General features: G+C 36.0%; 2 protein-coding genes across 5 annotated transcripts in view; one reads left to right on the plus strand and one right to left on the minus strand.

The window, feature by feature from the left end:
• The window catches only part of COG5 (component of oligomeric golgi complex 5), a 185,291-nt gene that overhangs the window by 142,369 nt on the left and 17,217 nt on the right, over positions 1-25,705 (minus strand). The gene's annotated exons all lie outside the window — the stretch shown is intronic.
• Positions 4,558-10,566, plus strand: GPR22 (G protein-coupled receptor 22). 3 transcript variants are annotated; one of them, XM_010395622.3, is made up of 3 exons: positions 4,559-5,005; positions 6,005-7,059; positions 8,960-10,566. In XM_010395622.3, exon 3 carries the CDS (start codon positions 8,985-8,987, stop codon positions 10,284-10,286), a length of 1,302 nt encoding a protein of 433 aa, XP_010393924.1. In that variant the 5' UTR covers positions 4,559-5,005; positions 6,005-7,059; positions 8,960-8,984; the 3' UTR covers positions 10,287-10,566. The 3 variants fall into 3 exon arrangements, with proteins under 3 accessions (XP_010393927.1, XP_010393924.1, XP_010393926.1); XM_010395624.3 differs by having other exon boundaries at positions 6,005-6,265; XM_010395625.3 differs by lacking the exon at positions 6,005-7,059 and having other exon boundaries at positions 4,558-5,005.

The raw sequence follows: 25,705 nt of genomic DNA on the forward strand, positions 1-25,705 counted from the left end.
TTACATATTTTCTCATGAGTATAGAACCTTCCAGTGCTAAAAAGGTCAACAGTTGTTCTAACATGGAATATTACTGAACAAATAACCTATGCCTAACAATTATATAAACCCAAATGAACCTTATAAGACATTCTTATTCCATGGCAAAAATAGTTACTTTTTCTGTACTTAAGCTGCTATGCTATCATTAACTCTGCATCTTGAAAATTAATATATACACATTATATATAAAATATATAAACATGTAAAATATAGAGACTATTATACATAACATTTACATATGAACTATTTTATATCTATTTTAAAATACATGTCTTTGTGTTGCTTCCAAAGGTCTTCGTCTTTGCAAATACAAGAGGAAGCACAGTGAAACAACATATAATTATTCTGGAAAATCCAGATTTTTCCAGGGATGTAATTCTACAGTGGCGGAACCAAGATCAACAATGTCCCATGTGTAGGACTGTTTTCTGTCAAGGGAAACATGAATGTTAGAGAAGTGGAAAAAAAAACCCAACAAAACCCAACTGAAATAAGTCATTATAAAAATAACTAAACAAAGCAAGTTGTATGGCAATCAAAAATAAGGGAGAAAATAAACATAAAGGCTAAGACACTGAATGGAAAATTAATTTTTTGGATGTCAGTCCTTGCTGCAGAAAAGGACTAATAGCTTTGGAACAGTTCTCTATAGCTTAAAGAAATGAGAATAAAGTACTTGAGCCAAAAGGAAAAAAGACCATGTTACCATCTGAGTCAGAGTGGTACTTATCTACAAATTCTAAAGAATTTTTGTCATCTCTTCAGCATATCACTCCTAAATAATAATAAAAACCTTTATGACTAGACCTTGTGTATGGGTCAGGCGTCAAGATTTACATAAAAGCATCCTGCAGCATGATCCAGACCAGCAAGCCATAATTTCAGTATCAGGTAAAGCAGAACACATTTACAAATTCAGCATAACCAGGGCACATCAGTACAACTCCCAAACCCAAATAGCTATTATCCACCGCTTATTCTTCCTTGACACTGTAGAAGTTACTGTATTTTCTACAACATTCTAACAAGTTTTTTGCAACTGACTACTGAAGAAACTGAGATATAACAAGGTAAGAAACAATTTTAGATATGGATCACAAGCTCCTAGAACAGATACAAATCATAAAATATTCAGAAGAGCTATGTTAGAATTGGGCATCACACTCCTCAGAGTGAGCAAATGAGAGGTACAGAGGACCTATCTAGCTGGAATTGTGCAGATGCGCCATGTAAATAATGCTGAACAATAACACCAGAGCAGGATGTCCAAAATCACCCAATATTAATTTTCTAAAGCAACTTGAGGTCTAAAGACACTATCTGGCACTAAAAAATTTGTATGAGTTAGCATCTCAAGTCTCTAGCAAATACGAAAACAGATGACATTTTTAGACCCAAAAGCAGTAAAATTCTAAACAGTCACTAAATGAGCAGCAAGATTCAGACTAGGAAACAAGATGTGCAGTACAAAGGAAGAAAGTGTTGCTGAAGTATTCAGGATGAAAAAAAGAATAATGCAGAGAACAAGGGCAGACACAGTCTCCCAAATGTGCCAATAAAGATCTTCATGAAGATCCATGACACGTGGATGTTAAAACAGTCTGCAGTAGGTTTACATAAAGTTAAACCCTAAAACACATTAAAAGAATGCTAAACTTCCAAAATCAAGGACTCTGATAGAGAAACAATAGAATTGGGTTCTTCATTTGGCCCTGCTAGACTTTGCAAGTCTAATAAGTCTTTCTAAACAAACTAAGCTTATTTAAAACACTGCAGTTCAGGAAACTGCATTCAGGGTGATCTTATCAACACAACAGCAGAGCTTTGACCTTCAGATCTAAAGATGACCTACCACCATTTGGGAATGCACCAACAGTCAATGTTGGGACATTACTTCCTCTGTGTAGAAAGCAAGACAGCAGACAAAAAGACTGAAGAGGACCAAGAAATACACTACAACTTGCAAATTTCTCAACTTCCTGCTCCCAGCAAAACAGAAAAACATATTCTTACATACAGTTATGCCTCCTGAATTGAATTTAGAAGTACTACAGGGGTGTATGTTATGGCAGTTGCAATTATCTCTATTCCTGTGCACCCAGTGTCTCTTTACATGCACATGCCTCTACTCCCTTATGCTCCACTCTGCTTCAAGCTCCTGCCTCTTCGCATTTCTTTTTCCCTCACATCAGACCCAGCAGCCTCAACCCTTCACAGTCTATTCTCTGTTACCATCTGGATCTCCCTCTCCCCTTGTGTTGCCATTCTCAAATCTAAGACCCTTCACCATCAGTCTCCTGGTTTAGGACTCCTGTTTCCTGATACTTCTTCTACCCTCTCATTACCTTTTCATCCCATTTTTCACTACCCTAAAAGCCAAAATACCAGTCAAATTCTTTCTCTCATTCTGTACTGATATAGAAACAGGTATAAGAACAGCACATTTTCTGTTTATGCTGGGTGCCTGCACATGGCTCTTTTTGCCCACTCTTCCCTATCTACCCTTTGAGGATGATGTCATCTGTTCACACCATCTTAACTAGCATCTGCACAGCAGTGGCTTATAAGCATGTCTATCCATCCACCTACTCCTGATTGCCTCCATATGGTACTGCTTCTTTTCCTGATTTTCTCTCCAGAAACTTAAGCTTAATATATGTTCACAACTCAGCTCCTTATCATCCTCTCAAACACTTTTTGCAGATAAAACTTCTGCCAATATCACCTCCTGTCATATAGGTAATCTTTTGTGACCCTTTCGCCTGCATTTGAACCATATATTCATGGTATATCCAAAATCCTGCTACAATTTTCCTCCGTGTGTACATCTTTTTCTAACAGTACAGATCATCCAATACCTCCATCTTTGTTCAGGGACACACTGAAGAATTAGAAAGGGAGATGGAGATTCATCTGTTTAAATTTAGACAGGCTTCCTTACTTATCCTTAGTCATACTGAAAGTGAAGCAAGTAAATCTCTTTAATATATTAGTATTTATGCTTTCATTTCAGGAATCCTCTTTATCACATCACCCTTAGGAGCTATGCTGGTATCACTGGTTTCAAGCTCTTGGGAGGCAGACGACACAGAGACAGCTCAAAGGGCTCAATCAGCTGCTACTCAGCATACCCAGCTGGTACCTGCTGATCCCTGTTCAAAGTTTTGGCAATCTTTATTTACATAGTTTCTGAATGGAAAAGAGTATAGAACAGGAAGCATGCTAGATGGATACAAAGCCATTTTAAACAATAAATAAAGCAGGCTGTTACCTAAAGATAAATAATATATTGGATGTCTAGCTGAAAGAAGAAGTAAAGAGAAGAAATAAAGACATCTGAGTTACACAACTGCATTTTTTATTTGCATTAACAACCTAAAAACAGAGGACCCCATCAAAATTTGACCCAAACTACCATCTTAACACAGTTACTTATATAAGAACTCTAACATTTAGTACTTTATCACACTTTACAAAAAAACCTTAAAAATCTTTTAAATCACAGTGAAAAAAATCCCCACGTTCATTTGAGATTAAAAACTACCTACAGGAAATTTTATACTCATATATTCTTAAACTATTTGTTTCAGCAAGCCAATTTTTAAAATAGTATTTTGGGGTTTATACTGAATTTATCTCCAGCACCAGTACCAATTAAAACAGATATTGTCCTACACTTCTCATTATGTGGTTGTGAGCATTGCTCATACTGACAGAACAGATTCAGAAATAAGTTACAAAATAAAAAGTGAAAATTAAGACATCGCTTGCAAAGTGAAGGTCAAGAACATCATGCAAGAAAGACATCCTTACAAAAACCTGTGAAGTCTCTAGCAAAATTCATGTGGAACATAGACGTTTATATTTCAACAAAATTAATAACCTCCACAACTATACATACATTGTACATAGTGATGGATCCTAAAAATAATTTTTTTCTGATCATGAATCAACCGAATTATCACATCTGAATAATTATCAAGGTCTGAATAATCTCTGTGCATCCTAGCATAAATTTCCCTAATATTCATGTCAATACCAAGTTGTCCTGAATACAACTTATTGCTGCAAGACCTAGATGACCACTTGTATGTAAACATGTACGGTGAAATTCAGCATGGCTTAAAGAGCAGTATTATTTCAGAATGTTCTTAGGACAAGAAAAACCAGCCAACCGAAACAAACAAACCAACAAAAAATCAAACAAAACTCCCAAACACCTAAAAGGTTCAGAAATGGAAAGTAGGCAAATTCAAATATAGATTGTTGGAAGCTTTTTAAGTAATAAACCTTTAATCCCTTTTTTTTTCTCAGTGCCATGTGGTTTCCAGTGTACACAAAGTAAAGAGTGAAAAGGTAAAAATAAAACAGGCATACCCTTAATATATTCCAGAATTCATAAATCATTTGTAAATTTAGTCCTTTTATAAAAGAATCCTTATATAAATCGGGGGGAGGGAGGGCATCAATCCCATATATGAAGCACAATTTAAGCCCAACATCACTGACCAATCAAAATTAGTGAATGCACTGCATCTCTCTGCAGTGAGGAGAAGCGACAAGGTAGGCTGTCATTCTGCAAAAGCTGCCCATCGCAAGCTTTCCTCTCAGAAGCACTGCTTTTCTTTTTTAGAAAGCCTGAATCTCAGTGGTGTCTCAGGAGACAAGAAGCCTTCAGTATGTTAAATTACGTTCATTATGTATTTTCAGATGCTTATTGATTCTACCGTAGGAAGAGTGGGAGACTGCAGCAGCCTGTAAACCAGAACTAAAGCAATTGTATACATTAGCAGTATGCTGAAACAATGGCACAGTACAGGCACAAATTTTCAGTAAGGTCATTTTTTGAAGATATGCTTATTACCCTCTTTCCCTTCTACTCTGCTAACAAGTGAACAAAATGAATCCCTCCAACCTGGAACTGCTTCACCTGCATCGAGAATTTACCAAATCTTTAGTGGAGGTAAGACCTGTTCCTTATTATGATATGCAGAATAAGCAACATTAAACCAAAGTAAAAATTGGAGAAAAAAAGGCAAGAGATCAGATTCAACTTATATTAAGCAGTAATATATTGTTATATTTAAGACCAGGAAATATTTAAATGCTATTTCCCCTTCCCCATTAAAAATATAATGATAGAAAAATGTTATTCTGTATGGAAGTCTTATAGAATATTAAGAACCTGTTTTGTTCATACAACATGAAGACAGTACAGTTTGAGCTCATACAGTACTGAGGAAAACAACCACATAAAGCAGCTGGGAATATGCTTTTCCTCCCTTAGCAGTATTTCCAAATATTGGCAGTTAAATACGTTTCAGATTTATTCAGTTACTCTTCGAAGGATCAGACAGTCTGTAATTAGTGTATACTTCTTGCTTTATGAAGGTTGGCTAATATGACTAATCTCTGATTGCTCAAGAAATCCCCCTTTTTTGTTGTTTTTTTAAAACTTACTTCTTTCGTTATCCTGTACATTTGTTAAAAGCATGGATTTGCTAAACATTTATTTCAAGAACGGAAATTACAACAGTGTGCAAATTAAACAAAAGCATATTTTATAAAAGGCTCATTAACTCTGTTCAGTTTCTCATTAAAAGACACGAGAGTTGTAGGTATAAACTACCTGCTCACCAGAGCTATAAACTACATTTTCTAGCTTTAGCCACACTCTACACCCAACAGTTATTGCTTCTAGCCAGGAATTTTTGTAACCTGCACTATCTGGGGAACAGGAAACTTGTCCAAAAAACCTAAATTCATGTAAGCTGACAGAAGAATATGATTTTACTGGCAAATAGAGAGCAGGCTAACTGATTTTCTACGTAATCTATAAGGTCCAGTTTTAGAGATCCTTTATTCCATGAAATAAGTGATATTAGAAAATATATTCTTGCATTATTTTATTTTTGAAATTATAAGCCCTACTTTTAACCTTTTTTTTCCTCCCCTTCACAAGGGCATGCAGCAACTAATTCAGTTTTACAACTGACAATATGAAGAATGCAGTTGACCGAGTATCTTTGTAGCTGTATGACCTACGAGCAGCAGGATGCATCTCTAAAATGTATTCTTAAGACATAAAGGAATTAAAAACAAAACATGGAACACACTTGCATTACCATTTACGTGCATGACACTTCAACAATATACATGGAAGACTAACATATCTGCTCAGATTTTCATTAAAAGAAGAGTGCAATGATTGATTCTTAAAATGGTGAGCATTTCTTAAAGAGGGATTTATAATTTAAAACCAGAATTGTGGAAACTACTGATGCATGAAGAGACAATGAAACATGAAATCCCAAAAGGAGAATATGCATACTTCACCAGCAAGCTGAATAAAGGTTTAACCAAGCTTTTTCTATACTACTCATTAAATAACTTACTTGTCATAATGACTAATGGATATTTTTCTCTCAATTTTATGATGTTATGTATTCTCCTTAAATCAAAATAAACCAAATTAGGTAACCCATGGTTACTCTCAAAGCACATGAACTGGATTTTATGATGTATAGCAACTTCTTTCACTAAGCCATCACTCAAATGTAAGGAGCAGGAATATTACAGAAAGAAATACGCAACCATAAACTAAAGGATGTCCACACACTCTGAAAACAGAGATCAGAAATTATTTTTCTTTAAACCTGGAAAATAAAAACAGGCTTCTACAAAATGCAACAGGGGAAGGAAATTAACATCACTTAAAAGAAGGTTTATTTGTTATTGCTGGCTTGAAACTCAGAACAGACACACAGAATATGCCCTGGTCTGTAGAAGTATCTGAGGCAATTAAGAAGTCCCCGTGTTTAATCAGATTTTTTTGCTGCTGAACTGCAGGAACAAAAAAAAGGAAAACAAAAAAACCTGCAAGAAATGAAATAAGAGCTCAGCTACCACTTGATTTCCAGGTTACAGTGCGTGTCAAAAATCTCTCAGTGACACCATGTATCAGTTTCTGCCAAGCTGCTGCCACGCTGTGCCAGGCCCCTGAGGCACAGAGAACAGGTAGGTGCCCCAGCTCTGCCCGCGCGGCGCTGGGTGAACGAGCTGCTGCCCTCATGGCTCTGCTCCCCGCACCCAAAACCGAGGCAATGCAACAAGGAGGTGATGTTCTATCTATTCATGATGACCTAACACATCTGAGGTTTTCTGTTTTCACAAAATCTCAGTTGCTATAATGTTAGGGTGAGACTGTAATTTGTTTTAGCAGATCTGCTTTTGATTTCTTCCTGGCTTTTGCTAATAGAAAAGAACTTCATTTATCCAGAAATGCATTTGGAATGGTTTCTTGAAATCCATTCACAGCCAGGACAGCATACAAGAGGAGATCATACTCCTGAGGGTTAATGTAAGATGGATAGAGGTTGCCTAAATTAGAAATGAAACAAAGCTTTTGAAATATTTCTTGTTTCATTTCACACCTGAGAGTAATACGTTCTAATTTACATATTTTTTATTTAAGAGGCACATGTGAAATAACTGTTGAAGAATACCAAGAATTTTCATCATACAATTTGCAATTAATAGTATTGTTCAATTGAGGCTTTTCAGAACTGCAGATGAAATCCATTTGCATACTGTATCCCAAGTGTGCTTAATTCATACTTTCATTTTAAAAGAGCTCAATTCTGTTCACCTTAGTGCTATCTACTTTAATGTATTCAGAATAGAACAAAAGTCGACATTCAAACTTATTTTCAAGCCAAATATGTCCCCTCTTAAATTTAAAGCTACCTAAAAAAAAAAAAAACTCTCCAGTATCATAACAAGAAATTGAATAACCTCTCTTTTATTTATTCAGTCAATTACAAACTCAAGAGCTGGCTGACAATATAAATAACACGAACACCACGTATTACATGCAGATGATATATTTAAAACTTACTGGCATGTGTAAAACTAAGTAGATGAGACACAAAATAAAAAATCTGCTAGACAAAATAAATACCTTTTTGATCCTTACTTATTCCTAAGAGAAACATGCTATGTATGTAAATCTGTTGGGTTTAACTGCAGTTTGGAAAAAAAACCAAAACCCCAAAAAAAAACCCCAAAACCCAAAAGACACAATTTTCTTTCTAAATATTATTTTCTAAAATTATTCCCTTAAATCTATTCTGGAATAAAATTAAATACTCTTCCATTCTATGTAGGCACTGATTTCTTGAAGAAATTGAACACTCAAATCAGAAAAAGGAAATGTAGTATTTTATAAGAAACTTAATTTCCCAAACCCACGTAAGTTTTGCATTTGAAATTATACACACTTATATAAAATTGTTGTAGTAGCAAGCATCATACACATAGATGCATAAATGATAAAAATGAGCAGAAGGTTTAAACTCTGTAAAAATCTGCTGAATTACAGAACATCACATTTCAGTCCACAACATTACTGTAAACCTCATAAGAAAGAGGTGGATAAATTGGCATAAATAATTTAAACACTCTTTTTATGATACATAAGCAACAGTGCTCCATGTTCCTTTCTTTTTCCACAAGAGCTTTTTAAAATGATCTTGATCACTAATTTGTTAATACTTAACAACATTCTTCTAAAATGACCCTCAGAGAAATACAAAGGCCATGCACAAAGTATGGTTTATTCAACAAATGAGCCCTTTGTGAAAAACCACATCACTATAAACAAAGGCTTGCCTCCCTAAGTGGAAGCTTTTCACTATTTTTTCTTTTTTCAAGCAAATCCTGCTTTCTTTTAAAAAGGAAAGACCTTATTCTAGATCTTCAGGCTTTTGAGCCCATGCCAATTAAAGCTCAAAACATACTGTAAATGAAGAGTTTGGTAACAATGTTGCTTTTCCTCCCTCCTCCTTCCCCAGCATTTATCTACAATAAGTGCTAAAAAAAGAAATCAAATAGTTCCATATTTTATTTCACCTTTCAGGAGAAAAACCAGCTGCAACAAAAGAATGTGTTTCTCCCCCGTTCTGGAAGTCAACATGCAGTCTGAATCTAACATCACAGTCCGAGATGCCATTGATGACATTGATACCAACATGTACCAACCACTGTCATATCCATTAAGCTTTCAAGTTTCTCTCACTGGATTTTTGATGTTAGAAATTGTTTTGGGACTTGGCAGCAACCTCACCGTGCTGGTACTTTACTGTATGAAATCCAACTTAATCAATTCTGTCAGTAACATAATTACAATGAACCTTCATGTACTTGATGTAATAATTTGTGTGGGATGTATTCCTCTAACTATAGTTATCCTTCTGCTTTCACTGGAGAGTAACACTGCTCTCATCTGCTGCTTCCATGAGGCTTGTGTCTCTTTTGCAAGTGTTTCAACTGCAATCAACGTCTTCGCTATCACCCTGGACCGATACGACATCTCCGTAAAACCTGCTAATCGAATCCTGACCATGGGAAGGGCTGTGATATTAATGACATCAATATGGATCATCTCACTTTTTTCCTTCCTGATTCCTTTCATTGAAGTCAACTTTTTCAGTCTTCAAAGTGCAAGTACTTGGGAAAATAAGACACTTCTGTGTGTGAGTACAAACGAGTACCACACTGAACTAGGAATGTACTACCACATTCTCGTTCAGATTCCAATATTCTTCTTCACTGTTATAGTAATGTTAATTACATACACCAAAATACTCCAGGCCCTAAATATTCGGATTGGTACAAGATTTACAACGGGACAAAAGAAGAAAAACAGAAAGAAAAAAACTATTTCTTTGACCACTCAGCATGAGACTACGGATGTGTCCCACAGCAGTGCAGGCAAAAATGTCGTCTTTGGTGTAAGGACTTCTGTGTCTGTCATAATTGCTCTACGCCGAGCTGTAAAACGGCACCGGGAGCGACGAGAAAGGCAAAAGAGAGTCTTCAGAATGTCCCTTCTGATTATCTCAACATTCCTTCTCTGCTGGACACCCATCTCTGTTTTAAACACCACTATCTTATGTTTGGGCCCAAGTGACCTTTTGGTAAAGTTGAGATTATGTTTTCTAGTAATGGCATATGGAACAACTATATTTCACCCTCTACTTTACGCATTCACAAGGCAAAAGTTTCAGAAAGTTCTGAAAAGTAAGATGAAAAAGCGAGTTGTTTCAATAGTGGAAGCAGATCCCATGCCAAATAATGCTGTAATACACAACTCATGGATAGAGCCTAAAAGGAACAAAAAGATTACCTTTGAAGACAACGAAGTAAGGCAGAAATGTTTAGTACCTCAGGTTGTCACTGACTAGATTTCAGTATTCACCAAAACACATCAAACGGAATATTTGAACAAATTGTAAAAAAATACTGCCAAATAAGAAAAACTTTTTTAACTATTGGCGAGACTGTATATTTTCAATATATATGTTAAATAGAGTAGGTCTTATATATTCGATTTCTTCATTATGTAAGATACATGTTGCATGGCTGTTTGTTAGCGTAACACCATGTGTATATTTGTCAAAAATATTCAAGTCCTCTTTTTTTAGAAAATAAATAGCCTTAAAGAAGTGAAAACTTTTAAAAATATTTGTATGGCTCAGTTTCTCTGTAAATATAAAAGAATTTTTAAGCAAAAATTGCACTTGGGAATGCTTTTCTATAGCACAAATTCATCATTTTGCATGATCTGGTATTTTTAAATTTAATTCATAAACAGTATTGATCAGAGGAATTCTGAATGTTATGCAGCTACAACCTGGAAGCATTTTGACCTCGTATTTAGATATCCCACTTATTTCAATCTTCTCCAGCATGTGACTACCATGCACAGAAAAAGCCATTTACATGATGTCCTTCAGTGAATGGTTCAGAATCAGTTACTTTTGAGATGGGGAAAAAAAATTCAGACTGGTCCAAAAATTGACAGTACTCTTACGAAAAGTAAAAGGTTTTGCATATATGATCTCAGATCCACAACTTCTACATAGAAAATACACAACTTTGAATAATTACAATGGACAGGGTAGGCGTAAAATGCTAAATGAAGGAAAAAATCACAGACAAGAAAATTATTTGGCTGCTACTAAAAGACAACCAACAGAGTCAATCCTGTGCAAAGGCTTAGATTTTTCACAATGAAGGGGCTTAGCTAGACCTCTAGTGGGACACAGGGACCTTTTATACAGAAATTTTTCATTCATACCATCTATCTACATTGATATGATTGTTAACTGCCACAGCTAAAGCAGTAGGTAATTTTTCTTGCCCTTGATAACTTTATTATTTTCCAGTGTGTTCAGTTCTGGCCTTGTCACAAACCAATCACCAATACTGCTAGCTACCCTATTCCTGTATTTCCTGGGCAGCCATGGCATACCTTTGTTCTACATCATCTTCTTCAATTTCATCTTAAACCTGCACTGAAGAATGAAGAAGCCTTATGAAGTTATCATAATCCATAGCACTGTAAGCAAGAATTAAGATATTCATCCAAACATAAGTTTGTCAAGTTGTTTGCACCATGCCATGATTAAAAATTTCGTAATTTCAATGAAACAGTGGCGGGGAGGGGGGAACCAAACAAAAAGGTGCAAAATCAATGAGCATGATTTCACTCTTCTTGTTACATAAACTGATCAGTGTGTCACCAGCTACCAGTATATTTAAAATGCTAATTCTCAATAACTATTATCTCATATAAAAAAGCAAAGCATATCCTTGAATATGAGAGCTAGTTTGACTAAAGTATTACATGAAAAATTAGGATTTCTAAAGCACTTTTCGGAAGTTGCATATAAAAAAACAGGTGCAGTTTTAAGGGAACAAAAAGCTCTTTTCTACTACATCGCTAAATTATTAATCATATGTGTTTTGCCAAAACTGGTTTTGTGCTTAAAAAAAAATACTTGTAAAGTACCTGAGTTAACTTGGGCTCATGCCTTAGCTTACCAGAACAGAAGACTCAAAATATAATACTACAGCTCCATATTCCACAAACAATAGCCACTTACAATCATCCAAATTCTACCTAGAAACTTTATTATCTGATTGTTAATAACTGATTATGTGAAATTACTGTGTAACATATATTCAAACATATTTTCACTGGCTTTGTTTGTGAAAACTAGCCCAACACTACCTGCATTCAACTGTACCCATTCAGAGCATTTTTTTCATCCAAGTTATCTTTATTTCCTACAAGGGTTGAAATCCTACCTCGTATTTGAGAGGCTGCAGAGAGGAAGTAAATGCAATAAGCTTTTTTTTAAAATCCCACAACCTCCACATTTACCACTTTAAAAAATCTTTTGGGAATAACTTCTGAAAAGAAATGTACCCAAAATACTTAAACAGAAACTATTATTTTTTCTTTTTTGTGCCCCTTCTTCAATTTCCTTTCAAGCTATCCTCTATATTTTGAACACTAGAAGGAAGAGAAGGTGGCATGTATAGTGTTAATATCATAAGATGATGTCAGTGATTACTAATCTTCCAATAAAGCATTCTTAAATGAAAGATACTACTCATTCATTTACAAAGAAGGAAAGGAGAAATCATAATGAACAGATTAATAAGTCTACATCATGTCCTTATCTGAAAAAAGCATTTAAGAAAAGCTTTCAGACTTGAAAGGTTTTTTGACAACATAACTTTACTTTTTAAAATTAAATAAAGCCTCAAGAATTACACATTTAGTGTTAAAAGCTCATTCATTAGAAAGTCAGATGCAATGAAGCAGCACTTCATAGCAGAGAAAGAGCAGCCTAGGAATCACTCAAAGAGATTAAGCCCAGTTGTAAAGGTTATGTCGATCATAGTCATTGACTGCCTTTACAAACATAAGCAGGTTCATTTTTACATTTACCATTCTTTATCTTCATCAATTTTTTTAAAAAGGGACTTATACTATGTTGCAGTACACTTCGAGGGCTGCAGAAGAAAATTCTGCATACAGCAGGAAGGAATACAAGTAAGAATATGAGCCATCCTACGTACACACAGAAGCCACTATAAAACAGAACCATACATGATCTGTACCACATGACAGATTAAACACAAGACAAAACAAAGAGTAAATTGTGAAGACACACTACATATCCTACAGACGCAAGAGGATTTCAGGCACGATATGAAGGTGTGCGTGCTTGACAGATAGACTAAAACAAAATGCAAAGAGGCAGCATTGCTGAAGAAAAAAGGGCAAATTTATGCCATAGTATTGTACAATAAGAAGCCCACTACATTCTTAAAAATGATCTCACCACAGTGAGTCATTAGTTCAGTTACATTTCACACCACTCAGCCTAAGGCAAGCAGAATTGCACAGGACTCTAAAAATATTAATTCCAGCAAACACATCTCAGAAACACAAGCAAGCACTGCCAATTTCTACACGTTCTCTGTCTCTAAAGTATTAGCTGGTATCTGACTATGTTGTTTTTTAACTGCAAATGCACTTCCATTCAATTTTACCTCATTAGGTTATCCCACACTAAAAATACCAAAATAAGCAGAGTGCAGTGCCAGTTATCTATTAGAATATTCAAGAAGCATACCTTCACACACTAGTACATCACAAACCTGTGAAACAGAAATGTAAATACATAACAAATATCTAGTTTCCAGTAGGCAACAATTTTTATGAATTACAAGGCACTGCTACATGGTTGGAAGTTCTGTTTACTTTATTAGTGCCAGGGGAATAGCAGTCACTTTAGTACTTTCTAAATATATTAAATTTAAAATGTATGCAGTTGGATACACATCAGATCAATTCACGTCTCTTCTTTCATTGTTACATAAATACACACATGTATGTCATACATAATTATTATTTATCCATACACACCAGAAGCTGGGTTTAACATCAGCATCTATTTTATATTTATATGAAGGAGTTTTGGTAAGAGTCCACTGAACTGGACTGATATGCACCGTGTCCCACCACACATAGACTTAAACATCCTATCTTCCCCACCCTTGTTGGGCTTTTTTTGTTTTAAATTAAATAATACATTGAAAGGCTACAGAATTTACCCAGACAGACAGAAAAAATTTTTGATTGTGTTAGCCATTACACATACTATATGGCAGTGCACATAGTACCTCCTTTTAAACAACAATGTATGTGTTAATCATCAAAATTCTTTGATAGTTGAATATTCTAGAATTATGTTTGTTTCCTATGAAGAAAGTTTTAGTTGCCAATTGCCATTAAACTCTTTTGAAAGGAGAGAATACAGCACTCTTTAGCAAAGTTTCAATGCAGTATTAAAAAATCTAGAACACGCTAAATTACTCTTCTGTCATCTGTTGTTCAGAAAAAATACCTCCAACATATAGCTAAGGACAATCAGCTTCTGTCTTAAAATCTTCCAGCCTTGTAAGAGCTGGACTCCTACTTCACACATTCTTCCATAATATCACTGACTGTATTTGTCTTACACCACGAGGAAAGAAGAATCTGACTCTGTAATTACCTTCTTCTTTTTCTACTTCATAGAACACTTGTGCAATTCAGGAAGCAAAATTAAACCCACGGTTTGGGTTTTGTTTTGGTTGGGGAAGGTTAAAAAAAAAAAAAAAAAGAAAAAAACCACATACTAACTGACTAAAAGAAAAATCAAAATCACTCAGAGCCAATAAGCATTAAATAAGAAAGACATGAAGAAGGTGAGGAGTACAGGTCCAGTGGAAAAAGGCAGAAGGAAGTGCTCTAAGGCAGCTATGGCCATCAGGACCACAGACAGGCAGAGGGCAACATGCACTTGCTCTGGAAAGAAGGCTAACCTCATTTTTTAGGTTGTAACAGCCAAAAAAATAACAAGAACTTATCTTTGAATCATCGAGTGTGAGATGTGGTTGTGCCAAAATTGCCGGGGGAGAGGGGAGAACAAGATGAACAGCAACTCCAGAAAAGGCTTTTGATTTAGCAAATAATACACAGAATAACTGACAAACCAAAAGTGTGCATTATGCTACCACCTCTTTTCCTACAGACAAAGTACAAAGTACACACAGAGTACAAGCATTACAAGAAAAGACCTGAAAGTTAAGCATCTGCTCCCAGTGATACTTTTAAAATATGCTATTGAATTTTCCCTTTAGTCAGATAACTTCAGTTCATCTGGATGCTTCGAGTGTGTTTCACGACCACAGTATGTTTTCAGCTACTGCTTCTTTATCTCAATTTAATTATTTTTGTAAAGTAATAAACTGAAAGAGAAATATCATTAGACATCTTTATATTATTTTCTAAAATTACACGTCAGTGATTATTATAAATTGAAGCAAAATCAGAGAAATATCTTCTTGTGTATTTACTTTATAGATGTCTGTATCATCTTTTTTTCCTATTTTACAAAGAAATTCTCACACAATGAAAAGAAACTCACTTGAAATGAAAAAGCAGAAGATTTACAGTGAAAGTTGTGTGGTAGGTACAGAACCTGAAATTATTAAAACGAATTTTTTTTTATAGTTTGAATGATTTTTTTTTCATTCAAATAATGCATATAAATTGCATATAAGCATTTCTATATCCCCATTCTGATTCCTGACACTGCAGTCAGGCAAGCAGGCAGGCAGGCTGAGAGCACAAAGCTGTTGGCAAACAGAGCACCCTCGTTTCCCTTCCAAGATGGGTTTTTGAAAATATACTTTTGGTTTCTGTTACCCTGATATGATCTCTGACTTCCTACCATATATTGTATCAGTTTAACCTGATACTACATCTAATAAACAAATCAGTGTCACTGCTGAAACAACATCGCTGTAAAATCTGTCACTCTGGGTATGTCAGACTGCTATTAACGCAGCCGTATTAGCACAGTTTTACTTTTAATTGCACCAGGAACTCTCACAATCTGTTGTGAGATTTTACTTCAAATTAAATTCAATTTCAACTCATTTAGTAGGGGGGAAAAAGCACAGTAACCTATTGCTACTCTGCACCACAGTTTTCTTCCAAATTTTATTTCAAGATATTTTTCATAAATTCCTGTCACAAATAGAGAGAAGAAGGGATAAGCAGGAAAAAAAGGACAGCTTCCCACATCAGTAAGTTATTACAAATATCAGTGGTAAGTTGTGCACTACGCTGCATTTACAATGGGCTGAAAAAATGCATAAGGCAAAAGAAATGGGAAAGGAACACTATTTGCAATGTATGTATCATCACAAAACAAAAGGTGAATGTGACCACTGCTGTTGTAAAACACCTTAATAATAATGAGGAAGATTATTCTGCCTGCTAACAGCTCTAATACCTAGTAAGTGAGACCTATCAATGAATGAGAACAAACAAAACAAAAGATGTGAACATCATTGGTTGATGAGAAGCTGAATACAACCCAGAAATGTGAACTTGAAGCCCAGAAAGCCAACTGTATCCTTAGCCTCATCAGCATCAAAAGAATCTGGCCAGCAGAAAGAGGCAGGTGATGCTCCCTTTACTCTCTCTCATGAGATCCCACCTGGGCTGCTGTGTCCAGCTCTGGGGCCCCAACACACAAAACACATTGACCTGTTGGAGTGAGTCCAGAGGACCGTGGAGACATCTGAGGCCTGGAGCAATGCTCCAGTGAAGACAGGCTGAGAGTTGGGGTTGTTCAGCCTGGAGAAGAGAAGGCTCTCAGGAGATCTTAGAGCACCTCTCCAGTACCAATGGGACCTACAAGAAGGCTTTTTTACAAGAGTATGTCATGACAAGACAAGGGGAAATGGCTTCAAACTGAAAGAGGGCAAGTCTAGACTAGATATTGGGAACAAATTCTTTACTGTGAGGGTAGTGAGGCACTGGAGGGGGTTGCCCAGAGAAGCTGTTGGAACCCCCAACCCTGGAAGTGCTCAAGGCCAGGTTGGATGGGGCTTTGAGCAAGCTGGTGTAGTGGAAGGTTATCTAAGCCCATGGCAGGGGGCTGGAACTAGATGGTCTTTAAGATCCCCTTCCAAACTAAACCTTCTGTGATTCTATGAAGAGAATCTGTGGGTGAAGATTATATTATGGACATATAACCTCATACAGTCAAAATTCTTAAAACGGAGGTATACAGCTCATCTGCACTTGCATTAAACATGGGTGAAGTACAAAAAAGTGCACATGAAGACAAGTTAAATATATCTTTTAAAATATTCATATATTCAGAAGCTTCTAACAAATCTTGCCTCAGTTTTACAGCATACAGTGAAGATTCCAGAGCAGTTTAAATAAAGTAGAATAGAAGTGGGAAATTTTTGATTCAGCCACTGATTTTTTTAATGTCCCAATTTTTTTTCAGTCAAAAGTTTCCACAACTTTAGTTTACAAATCAGGTCTGCTAAAACTGGGCAAGAGGGGCATCTTTGAAATTGTAGACAACCTGCCAGAGAAACAGTATGTTCTCAAAATAATAGTAAGTTCCTTCTTTTAACAAGGTTAGGTTTCCACATTTTTCCCTGAGATTACATGAAAAAAGGTATGAGATCCTGCTGGTTTTCAGCTGAAGAAGGTCTACCTTCAAGATAACAAAGCCAGTAATCATATTTGATGCCTGTGAATAACTGAAGGTTGGACCTGAAAGGTAAACACATAAGACAACTGGACTATTTTATGCTTCAAACAATAACTGAAAAGAGTTGATAAAATGGTTAAACAATATTTGAAAATTATGTGCATGAGTTGGGTGACAAAGAGAAAAAACTATTCCTGTGAAAATAGCCTATTCTTAAAGCTGTTTCCTATGAAGAATGAAATCTTACTCTATACTTCTCATTACTTTGTATTACATATGGTAACACCTTCACTGATCTTTTAGAGAAGACAGAAACAATAGTTACAGGGATACTGGCTCCCATCCAGGGCCTGAACAAAGATTAGTCTTCAGTCTTCTTTTCATAGCCATTTGGTTAGACTTTTTTAACTAGAACTGGCTATACTTTAATTAGAAATTAACAGAATAAAGTTGGTTATTATGTTCAAGATTTGAACAAGCAGTATTTACTTGAGGAATTACAGCAAAATTGTGCATATAGTAAAATTTTTCAATTATTTTATACTTCTGAATTTGCCAGGCCTCATTTTCCAGTCCTTAGCTCTTGCCATTTCTTTCCCTCCTTATCCAAGAGCCCTTCTGTGGTCCTTTATTTTCTCCCCATGAATGCACCTCTACAGTCTTAATCTTCAAGAAAAAGAGCCCACTTAATCGCCCACTGTGACATGTATAATTGCATTTATTCACAGGTAACCACAAAACTGTTTTTATCTGTAGAGCACAATTCCCTACACCATTTCCACAAGTACAGATTTGTTTGACATAGCTGCCTGAATGCAAGAACAGAAACAACATTGGTAAAGCAATCCCAGAAAACACACAGTACAATTCCAAAGCTTTACAGGAGTTTAGCTTTACCTACCCCCGTTCCTCTCTTCCAGCTCACCTGGAATTATCTACTAAGAATGTAGAGCAACTGTGAGGTGAGAAGAATATGGCTTATTTAAATGCCTGCTATGGGGAAAAATAACCTAAGGGAAAGTTTAAGTCATCTAAATTTATGCACATAAACCTATAATGCATCTACACAATTTCTTTAATCAATTCAGTAAGCAAAACACACAAATTTGTTTGACAACACATATTTTCCTTAAAAAGGTAATTGACTATCATTAATTCAGCTTTACAGCCCTAAATTCTTCTTTCAAATGAATTCAACTTGTCTACAATTTTTCTAGAGTAGCTTTGTATCTACTTGACATTGATTTCCAGAAATACCATCTCCTTCTGAATGCTGGAACAACACAAGCTGGACTTTCTCCTTCCCCATTCAGTAAGAAATTACAAACTAATGTCTCTGGGAACTTAGCACTTTTGTGTAACATCCTTGTTAGTATTTGGCATCCTTACTCTATGGAAGAACAAATTACCCTGCCTTCAAAGAGAAAACAATAGCACTTACTGAAAAATCCTCCTATTTTCCGTCTTTATGAACAATCTGCAAACAAGTATATGAATACGTTTATTCCATGATAGGTGTCTTTCTGGTTCCAGTCAGTCACGGATTATTTTGCAGTATTTTAAACTTTTCATATCTATACTCTAAATTTGCAATGCATTCAGTGGTGTTTATACATTGCTTTCCAATTGTAGTTGTTGTCTTTGCTTTGTCACTACATTAGAATAGGCTTTCAAGCCAGGACTACCCTCTTTCTTGATTGCCAAAAAGCCAGTATTTCACAATCTAATATAACCTTCTCAACAAGCTTTCAGCTTTCAAGTTTGGCTAAATACATTTGCCCCACCTACTGAACAGAAGATCCTCTGCAATGGAAAATTAACTCTTTCAAAAATGAAACACTGAACACTGGGTTTATTCTCAGTTCGCCCTATGCATCATAACTTGCCACTCTGGCAGCAAGTGGCTTCCAAATCCAGTAAGTTTGTTTATTATAACAGAACACAAAATAGCATTTCTTGTGTTAGAAATGGGTGATTTTTAAGCACTGGCTGCAGAGGACAAGTAGTCTAGGCTCCCAGCACTGTTCTTCCACACATTTCGGAAACATGTAATGATTTGGTTTTTCTGGTTTAATTCAGCGGGTTGTGAAAGTAACATCTTTTGGGTTTTGTTAGCTGAGTCTCAGATCTATATGCACCTACAGGAACTTCTACTGAAACTTCTCATTCTATTATCCTCAATGAAATTTTCCAAAAATTATTTGCTACCACCATTATTTGATCTTCTAATAATCATTCTAATCCAATGCTCACTTCTTTCCATGGTCACCTAACAAGTTACCAGTCCATTTCATCAATTTCTATTCTTTCTCATTCTATTGCTGAATCTGATTGTTCAAAAAGAAATAAAAACCACTCTGTTTTCTCAGAGATACAATACTGAAATGTTATTTCTGAATGAACCATGTTCTTCTGTTGAACCACTGGGTTACACACTACTAAATGCTTCAGTCCCAGCAGAAAGACAAAGATCGTTATTACGAACTGCTGCTCAGTGTTATTTCTTTGACCACTAAACAGCTGATTTCACCATTGGCCATAGATAAACAAAACCCAGCTACCCTCAGCCACATTAGGAAAAATACATGTGATGTTTCTCCACACATTCCCATGGACAAGTTATCATCTACTGAACTCAAACCACCAAGTCTGATCACCTTAGAGATCATTACTCTAGTTCTGGGAGGACTAACCTGCAGTTTACTATTGAACTTCCAAGTATATAAATGCTCAGGGAACAGAGAAAATTATAGCTGCCAATTCCCACCAGAGCCTCAGACAGTGCCTATGCATACTTAGCCAGAAACATAAAACTGCCATCTCCTTGCAGAACTTCCACCCAGAGTAGAACACACCACTGGATCCATACTGCTTCAGATGTATCATTCCAGCTGTAAATAGAACTACAGAACTAAATTTTTCCATGTTAGTTGTTTGTGTCACCAACTTAAGAACCCTAGTTCTTCACTGTTTATTTAAATTCTGATGTCTGTTGAAATACAGTAAGAATATAGCCCAAATTTAGAGATGACATCTGTTTTGTTGATATCCCTGCATTCATTTCTTGTTTGAAATGATGTAATTCAACTCGCCTTTCTCTTCATGAACATACACATACAACTTTTGCTTTGTTCATGTAATACATAAGAGATACTGCAAATTATTTTCAAAGTCGTGCCATCTACTCATATGCTCTACAATGTACTGATAATTTACAAGTTGCAAAAAGATAATCTCTCAAAGACTCACTACTAACCTCTGTGTCTCATTGGATCTCTCAGCCAAAAGTACTTCTTTTAAACTTTTTTTTTCATCTTTGGTCGGGTCAATTTTTTTTTTTTTTTAACTAATAAAGAGTTTTTAAAGTCAGTGCACAAAAATTACTAGATTCAAAGGCAGACAGAGCTTGCAGATATCTTTTGGCCTCGATAATTTTTGTATGCCACCTGGAAACAGAAATCCAGAGCTTTTCTTTCTACTTTTAATTATGCAGTTCTACTGAAAAAGTATGACTATCCAGTAACAATACTTTTTCTCAAAACTCAAAGATGTCCTAGGATCTGTACTAATTACACAATCATAACTGCCTCAAAACAATAAAAACCAAAAAAATTCCTGTGAATTTGTATTTACCCTGTGTTTGGCAAGACGCAAGTGTTCGTAACTACAAGCCTGTGTTGCTGGTTCCTCTCATATCCTTTCATATCTCCACTCTTATGACACATCTTAGCTAACAGATACAAAAATACTTACTGTTCAAACACTTGAAAAGATCAAAGGGTAAAGCAAAAACAGGGTCCAAACCTTGTTGGAATGCCATCCTTTTGGTGGGGAACAAATATTCCTTTACAGCAAAACAGAAACAAGCTTGGTATAATTCCTTTCTGCTCTACAGGGATACTTTGAGAAGAGAGTAGAAGGAAAATTTTGTAATTAGAGAAACACAATATAAGTACAGTTTTCAGATTTTAAAATTACAGAGTTAAATTCACTAACTGCAAAATAAGCAAACAAAAACTGGGAAAAAAGAACTATGAGACCTAGCTTTTACATTTAAGCCTATTAATGAGAAAAGACAGGATGGTGTAATTGCTAAGAGCTTCTTCCACAACTTCTCCTTCCATCACTCCTTCTATTCTTCATTTCCAACCAGTTCTTCTTTCAAAATTCCGGAGTTCCTCTGTTTCAGCATTAGGTGCCACTACAAACCCCAGGTATATCCTCTAGCTCTCAAAACCCCAGACCATCTCATGTATTACTGTGGTGATCTGTTAACCCATTGCTTTTCCTATTTCACATTGTTCTCCTACTTTTCCCTGCCCTAGCCCTGGCCACTCCCTCAGGCTCTCCCTATTGGCTCCTGTACCCCAACCCCGCCCAGGGACCACCCCTGAGCCCCTCACAAAACCCCCCTGCACCCGAACTTCGAGGTCTCTCTGCCTCTGGGGATCACTGGGGCAAGGTGTGATTAAAGTTCTCTCAAACCCCTCTGGGAGACCCTTCTCGCTTCCTTCACCATCACTGGTTGTAGCGCTGCTGGCTGCCGGAGCAAGATCGCGGGGCCGTCCAAAATGGACTACGGGATGCAACTGGGTCGCATTGCCCTAAGCATCCCCACTGAGCTCTCAGGAAGCTACAGCCTGCTAAGATAAATCTAGCACTACAACATATTAACAAAGCAAACGGAAGACACTGTAGTTACAGTGTAATTGGTAATTTTAAGAAATACTAAGTATTGGCTTAATCTCAAACACTGAACTGAATGTGCTACCAAGGCAAACGCTATTTGTACTCATGTGACTATCCATACACACAAAGGTTTAAATCTGTAATAACTTATCAACTGCATTATGGGTGCAGTTATTCTGCTGTCCTGACAATAATTCCTCTCCAAGAAGAAAACACTTTGCGGCAGTACATGACATCCCCCCTCCCCTCCCTTAGTTATTGTTCACTATCATCTCTTTCCCACTGGAGTCCTCTGAACTTTCAGAAGCAAATATATCAAGAGCTGTCAGGCCCTAGATTTTACTCCGTACCTGCTGAAGCCTAGCTAAATGTAATATTGGCCTACAACCAAAACTTCTATACATTAGATCACACAATGACAGTCATAACTGATACTAACAATGAAATAGCAACAATCAGATTTAGGGAACAGATGATAAGGACTTTGAAAGAGTAAAGCTTTCCAGAAATACAAGGAACAACAGGTGTGGACATCTGTAACTGAGAAAGAAAAAAGCAAAAGACAGAAAATAGTCTTTGATGGGCCTGGGACACAAGCTTTTATAAATACTCCACCGGCTACAGCAAAAGCAACTTGAACACACCATAATTAACTTCTGACACAGGCTTGCTACCAGGCCATCAGTAACATATCTCTTAGGAACAGGTTAACACCACGACAGAAAGCGGAATACTAAATCCATTTTAAAACATCTGACATACAGCCCTCTGAAAATTTCTATGTACTTGAGACTAAAATTACCAAATACTTAATAATACAACAAAATCAATTTTTTTGAGTGGTTACAGCTAAAACATTAATCTCATCAATACCAGAAATCAACTTAATGCTTACAATGCTTAAAAAAAATATTTTCACAATTCACTCCATATGGCAAACTTGAAACTTGTTTATGGTTGTTTAAAGGAAACTAGGCATCAAAAAATCCCAGAATCACAACTGTATTTGGATTATTTTTGTTGAACTGTATGCATAAAGAAAATTAAATTCCAAACCCTGGTAATTTAAAAGGGTATGTTGAAAAACAAAATTGTAACAGGACTTTTTTCTGGCATCAACTCAAACTTCAGTCTTTTCTCTCATGTCCCTGTAATTATTTAATGTCTTCTACTGAAATGACTAGAAAAAGAATGCATGCCAGAGATTAGGTAAAACATACAAAATATTTACATAAAATGCTTTGTCTAACATCAGGTTTCCAAGCTAGGAATCCTAGTCACAGCAAAACACAATTGGATGGTAAAATCTGTATGTTCTGTCTGCCTTGCTCAAAGAGGATAAAGAGGTCATATACTATTGGCCTCTTACTAATGAAAAACTGTATTAAGTTTTGAAAGTCAATTTATTACATGCACATTAATTTGGTATTTCACAGTCAACAGTTCAAATTAATGAACTTTTTAGATACTATCAAGATTTTCCTTTATTTCAAAAGTCAATAAGAAAAAAATTGACCTTCCCACCAGAAAGGGTTTTTTTTTGGCCTGGAATACTACAAAGAAAATTTGCATATCAAATTTTTGCAAAATCTTTCATCTTATAACAGAACTTCAGGAAAAACATAAAAAAGCAAAATAAAAAACAACTCAACTGAAAGGAACAAGATGAAATTGAAGAACATGGAGATTACATTCAGCTACAGAAAGGCACAGTATTTTTTAGTCCAGACAATTTCAGTGAAGGTCTGGCAGTGTTACTGCTAACACCACTGGAGACAGAAGAAAAATGTTTTAGCAGAATATTTGCACTTCTTATGGATGCAGATGCACCACCTGAAGCAGTGGCACTAATGCAGATGGCTCTGAGCCAGTAATATAATTCAGTCATTCTCAGCAGGACTAATTACCCAAGAGCAAAGAGTCATGCAATAAAAGCCATGTAATTTCTATTAATCAAATAAGTTCACTTACCCCTACAGAACAATAACTGTGCTACATAGATCTGTGTTATATTATTTTGGAGGACACTAGGTACTGCACAAGGCAGCAAATTGTAAGGCATCTAAGTCCCTAAGCAAAAGCACAATGAAAGCAAATTTTCCCTCCAGTTTGTTGAGTGTTGATTCTTATGAGAAACTGTGCACGGCAGTATTAGTATCACCAAATCTGTCTGCTCTGTGTACTACCAGTGAAAGACTTCACTGACATGACAGTAACCAAGTCCATCCTCACTTTAACAGCAGTCAATGCAAGATCTGGCTTGGCAATTCTACGCTGTAAATTATTGCTTGGAATAGAAAAAAAATCAAGTTCATCACTGAACAGGATACAGGAAGAAGGCAGCAGTGAAAGAGAGCTGCCACAGTATCCATGGCAGGTGTTCAGACAGTTTACCATTGCAAGTTTAGCAATACTTGTGTACAGATACATAACACATATTGAATGTTACTGCAAAAACTGTAGCAGCTAAAATGAAACAGCTTTTAGACAATAATATTTAACCTGAGGAACAAATATTGCAGTCAGCCAATCTGCAATCACTTCAGAATAAGTCACTGTGTATAAGTTAGATTACTTATGCTATTTTAATACTCAATTAATAAGGTACACCGTGGAAATCATAGGTAAAGTTAATTCTACCTTGCAACAGATATGGCTAACTGGTATAAAATAAACTACTGTGAATACTTACTACTAAAATAGCAAATTAGAACTGTTGTTTCCTGAATACTAACTAGTAGTGCTTAGTATTTTGATGCATACAAAACAATATTCATCACTGATCCCAAATACTAAAAAACTTAAGAGAAATAGAGTAACATCTTTCTTAAAAACAGTTGGACAGCTTGCCTTCTTTCCCAGAAAAGGGGAAAAAAAATTAGATACAGGACACTTCCATTCACATAGTCAGTATTACTTCCTTTTTCCTGCTCACTGCATTCTCCTGGACCAGACTGACATCATAGCTTTTGAGGGTCAGTTTTTGCAGCACTCAAGTAACACAATGAACTGTGTGAAGTTTCGTGAATGTCAGTCACAACCAGAAGAGAAGTAATTCTGTCAGAGGGTTGAGCTGAAGGTCTTTGAGGAGATTTATCTGTTTCATCTGAAGGAATGATAAGAAGAGGCTGAATTGAAGTGATGGCATGAAATTTCCAGTCACACTGTCCTAATAATATTCCAGGAGGTATCTGGGAACAATGCCCAACAAACCAACTTGTAAAGAATATTTTACATCAAGAATTCAAATTAAAAAAATTCCAACTAAAAAAAAAAACCCCACAAAAAACCAAAAACAAACAAACAAACCAAAGCAAAAAACCAAAACCAAATAAACACACAAACAACCAAACAAAAAATCCCAAAACCAAAAAAAAAACCAACCAAAAATTGAGGGAGAAGGGGAACATCTCCAAGAGTAACAAAGGATTGGTAGCAGATCACCTTACTGAGTCTCCTACTTCAAGGCAAAACCATCCCTATCTAACTGTCCCTGCTCATTGTAGAGGAGTTGAACTAGATCAGCTTTAAAGATTCCTTCCAAC

Source organism: Corvus cornix, chromosome 1A (assembly GCF_000738735.6).
Source record: "Corvus cornix cornix isolate S_Up_H32 chromosome 1A, ASM73873v5, whole genome shotgun sequence".
Lineage (NCBI taxonomy): Eukaryota > Metazoa > Chordata > Aves > Passeriformes > Corvidae > Corvus > Corvus cornix.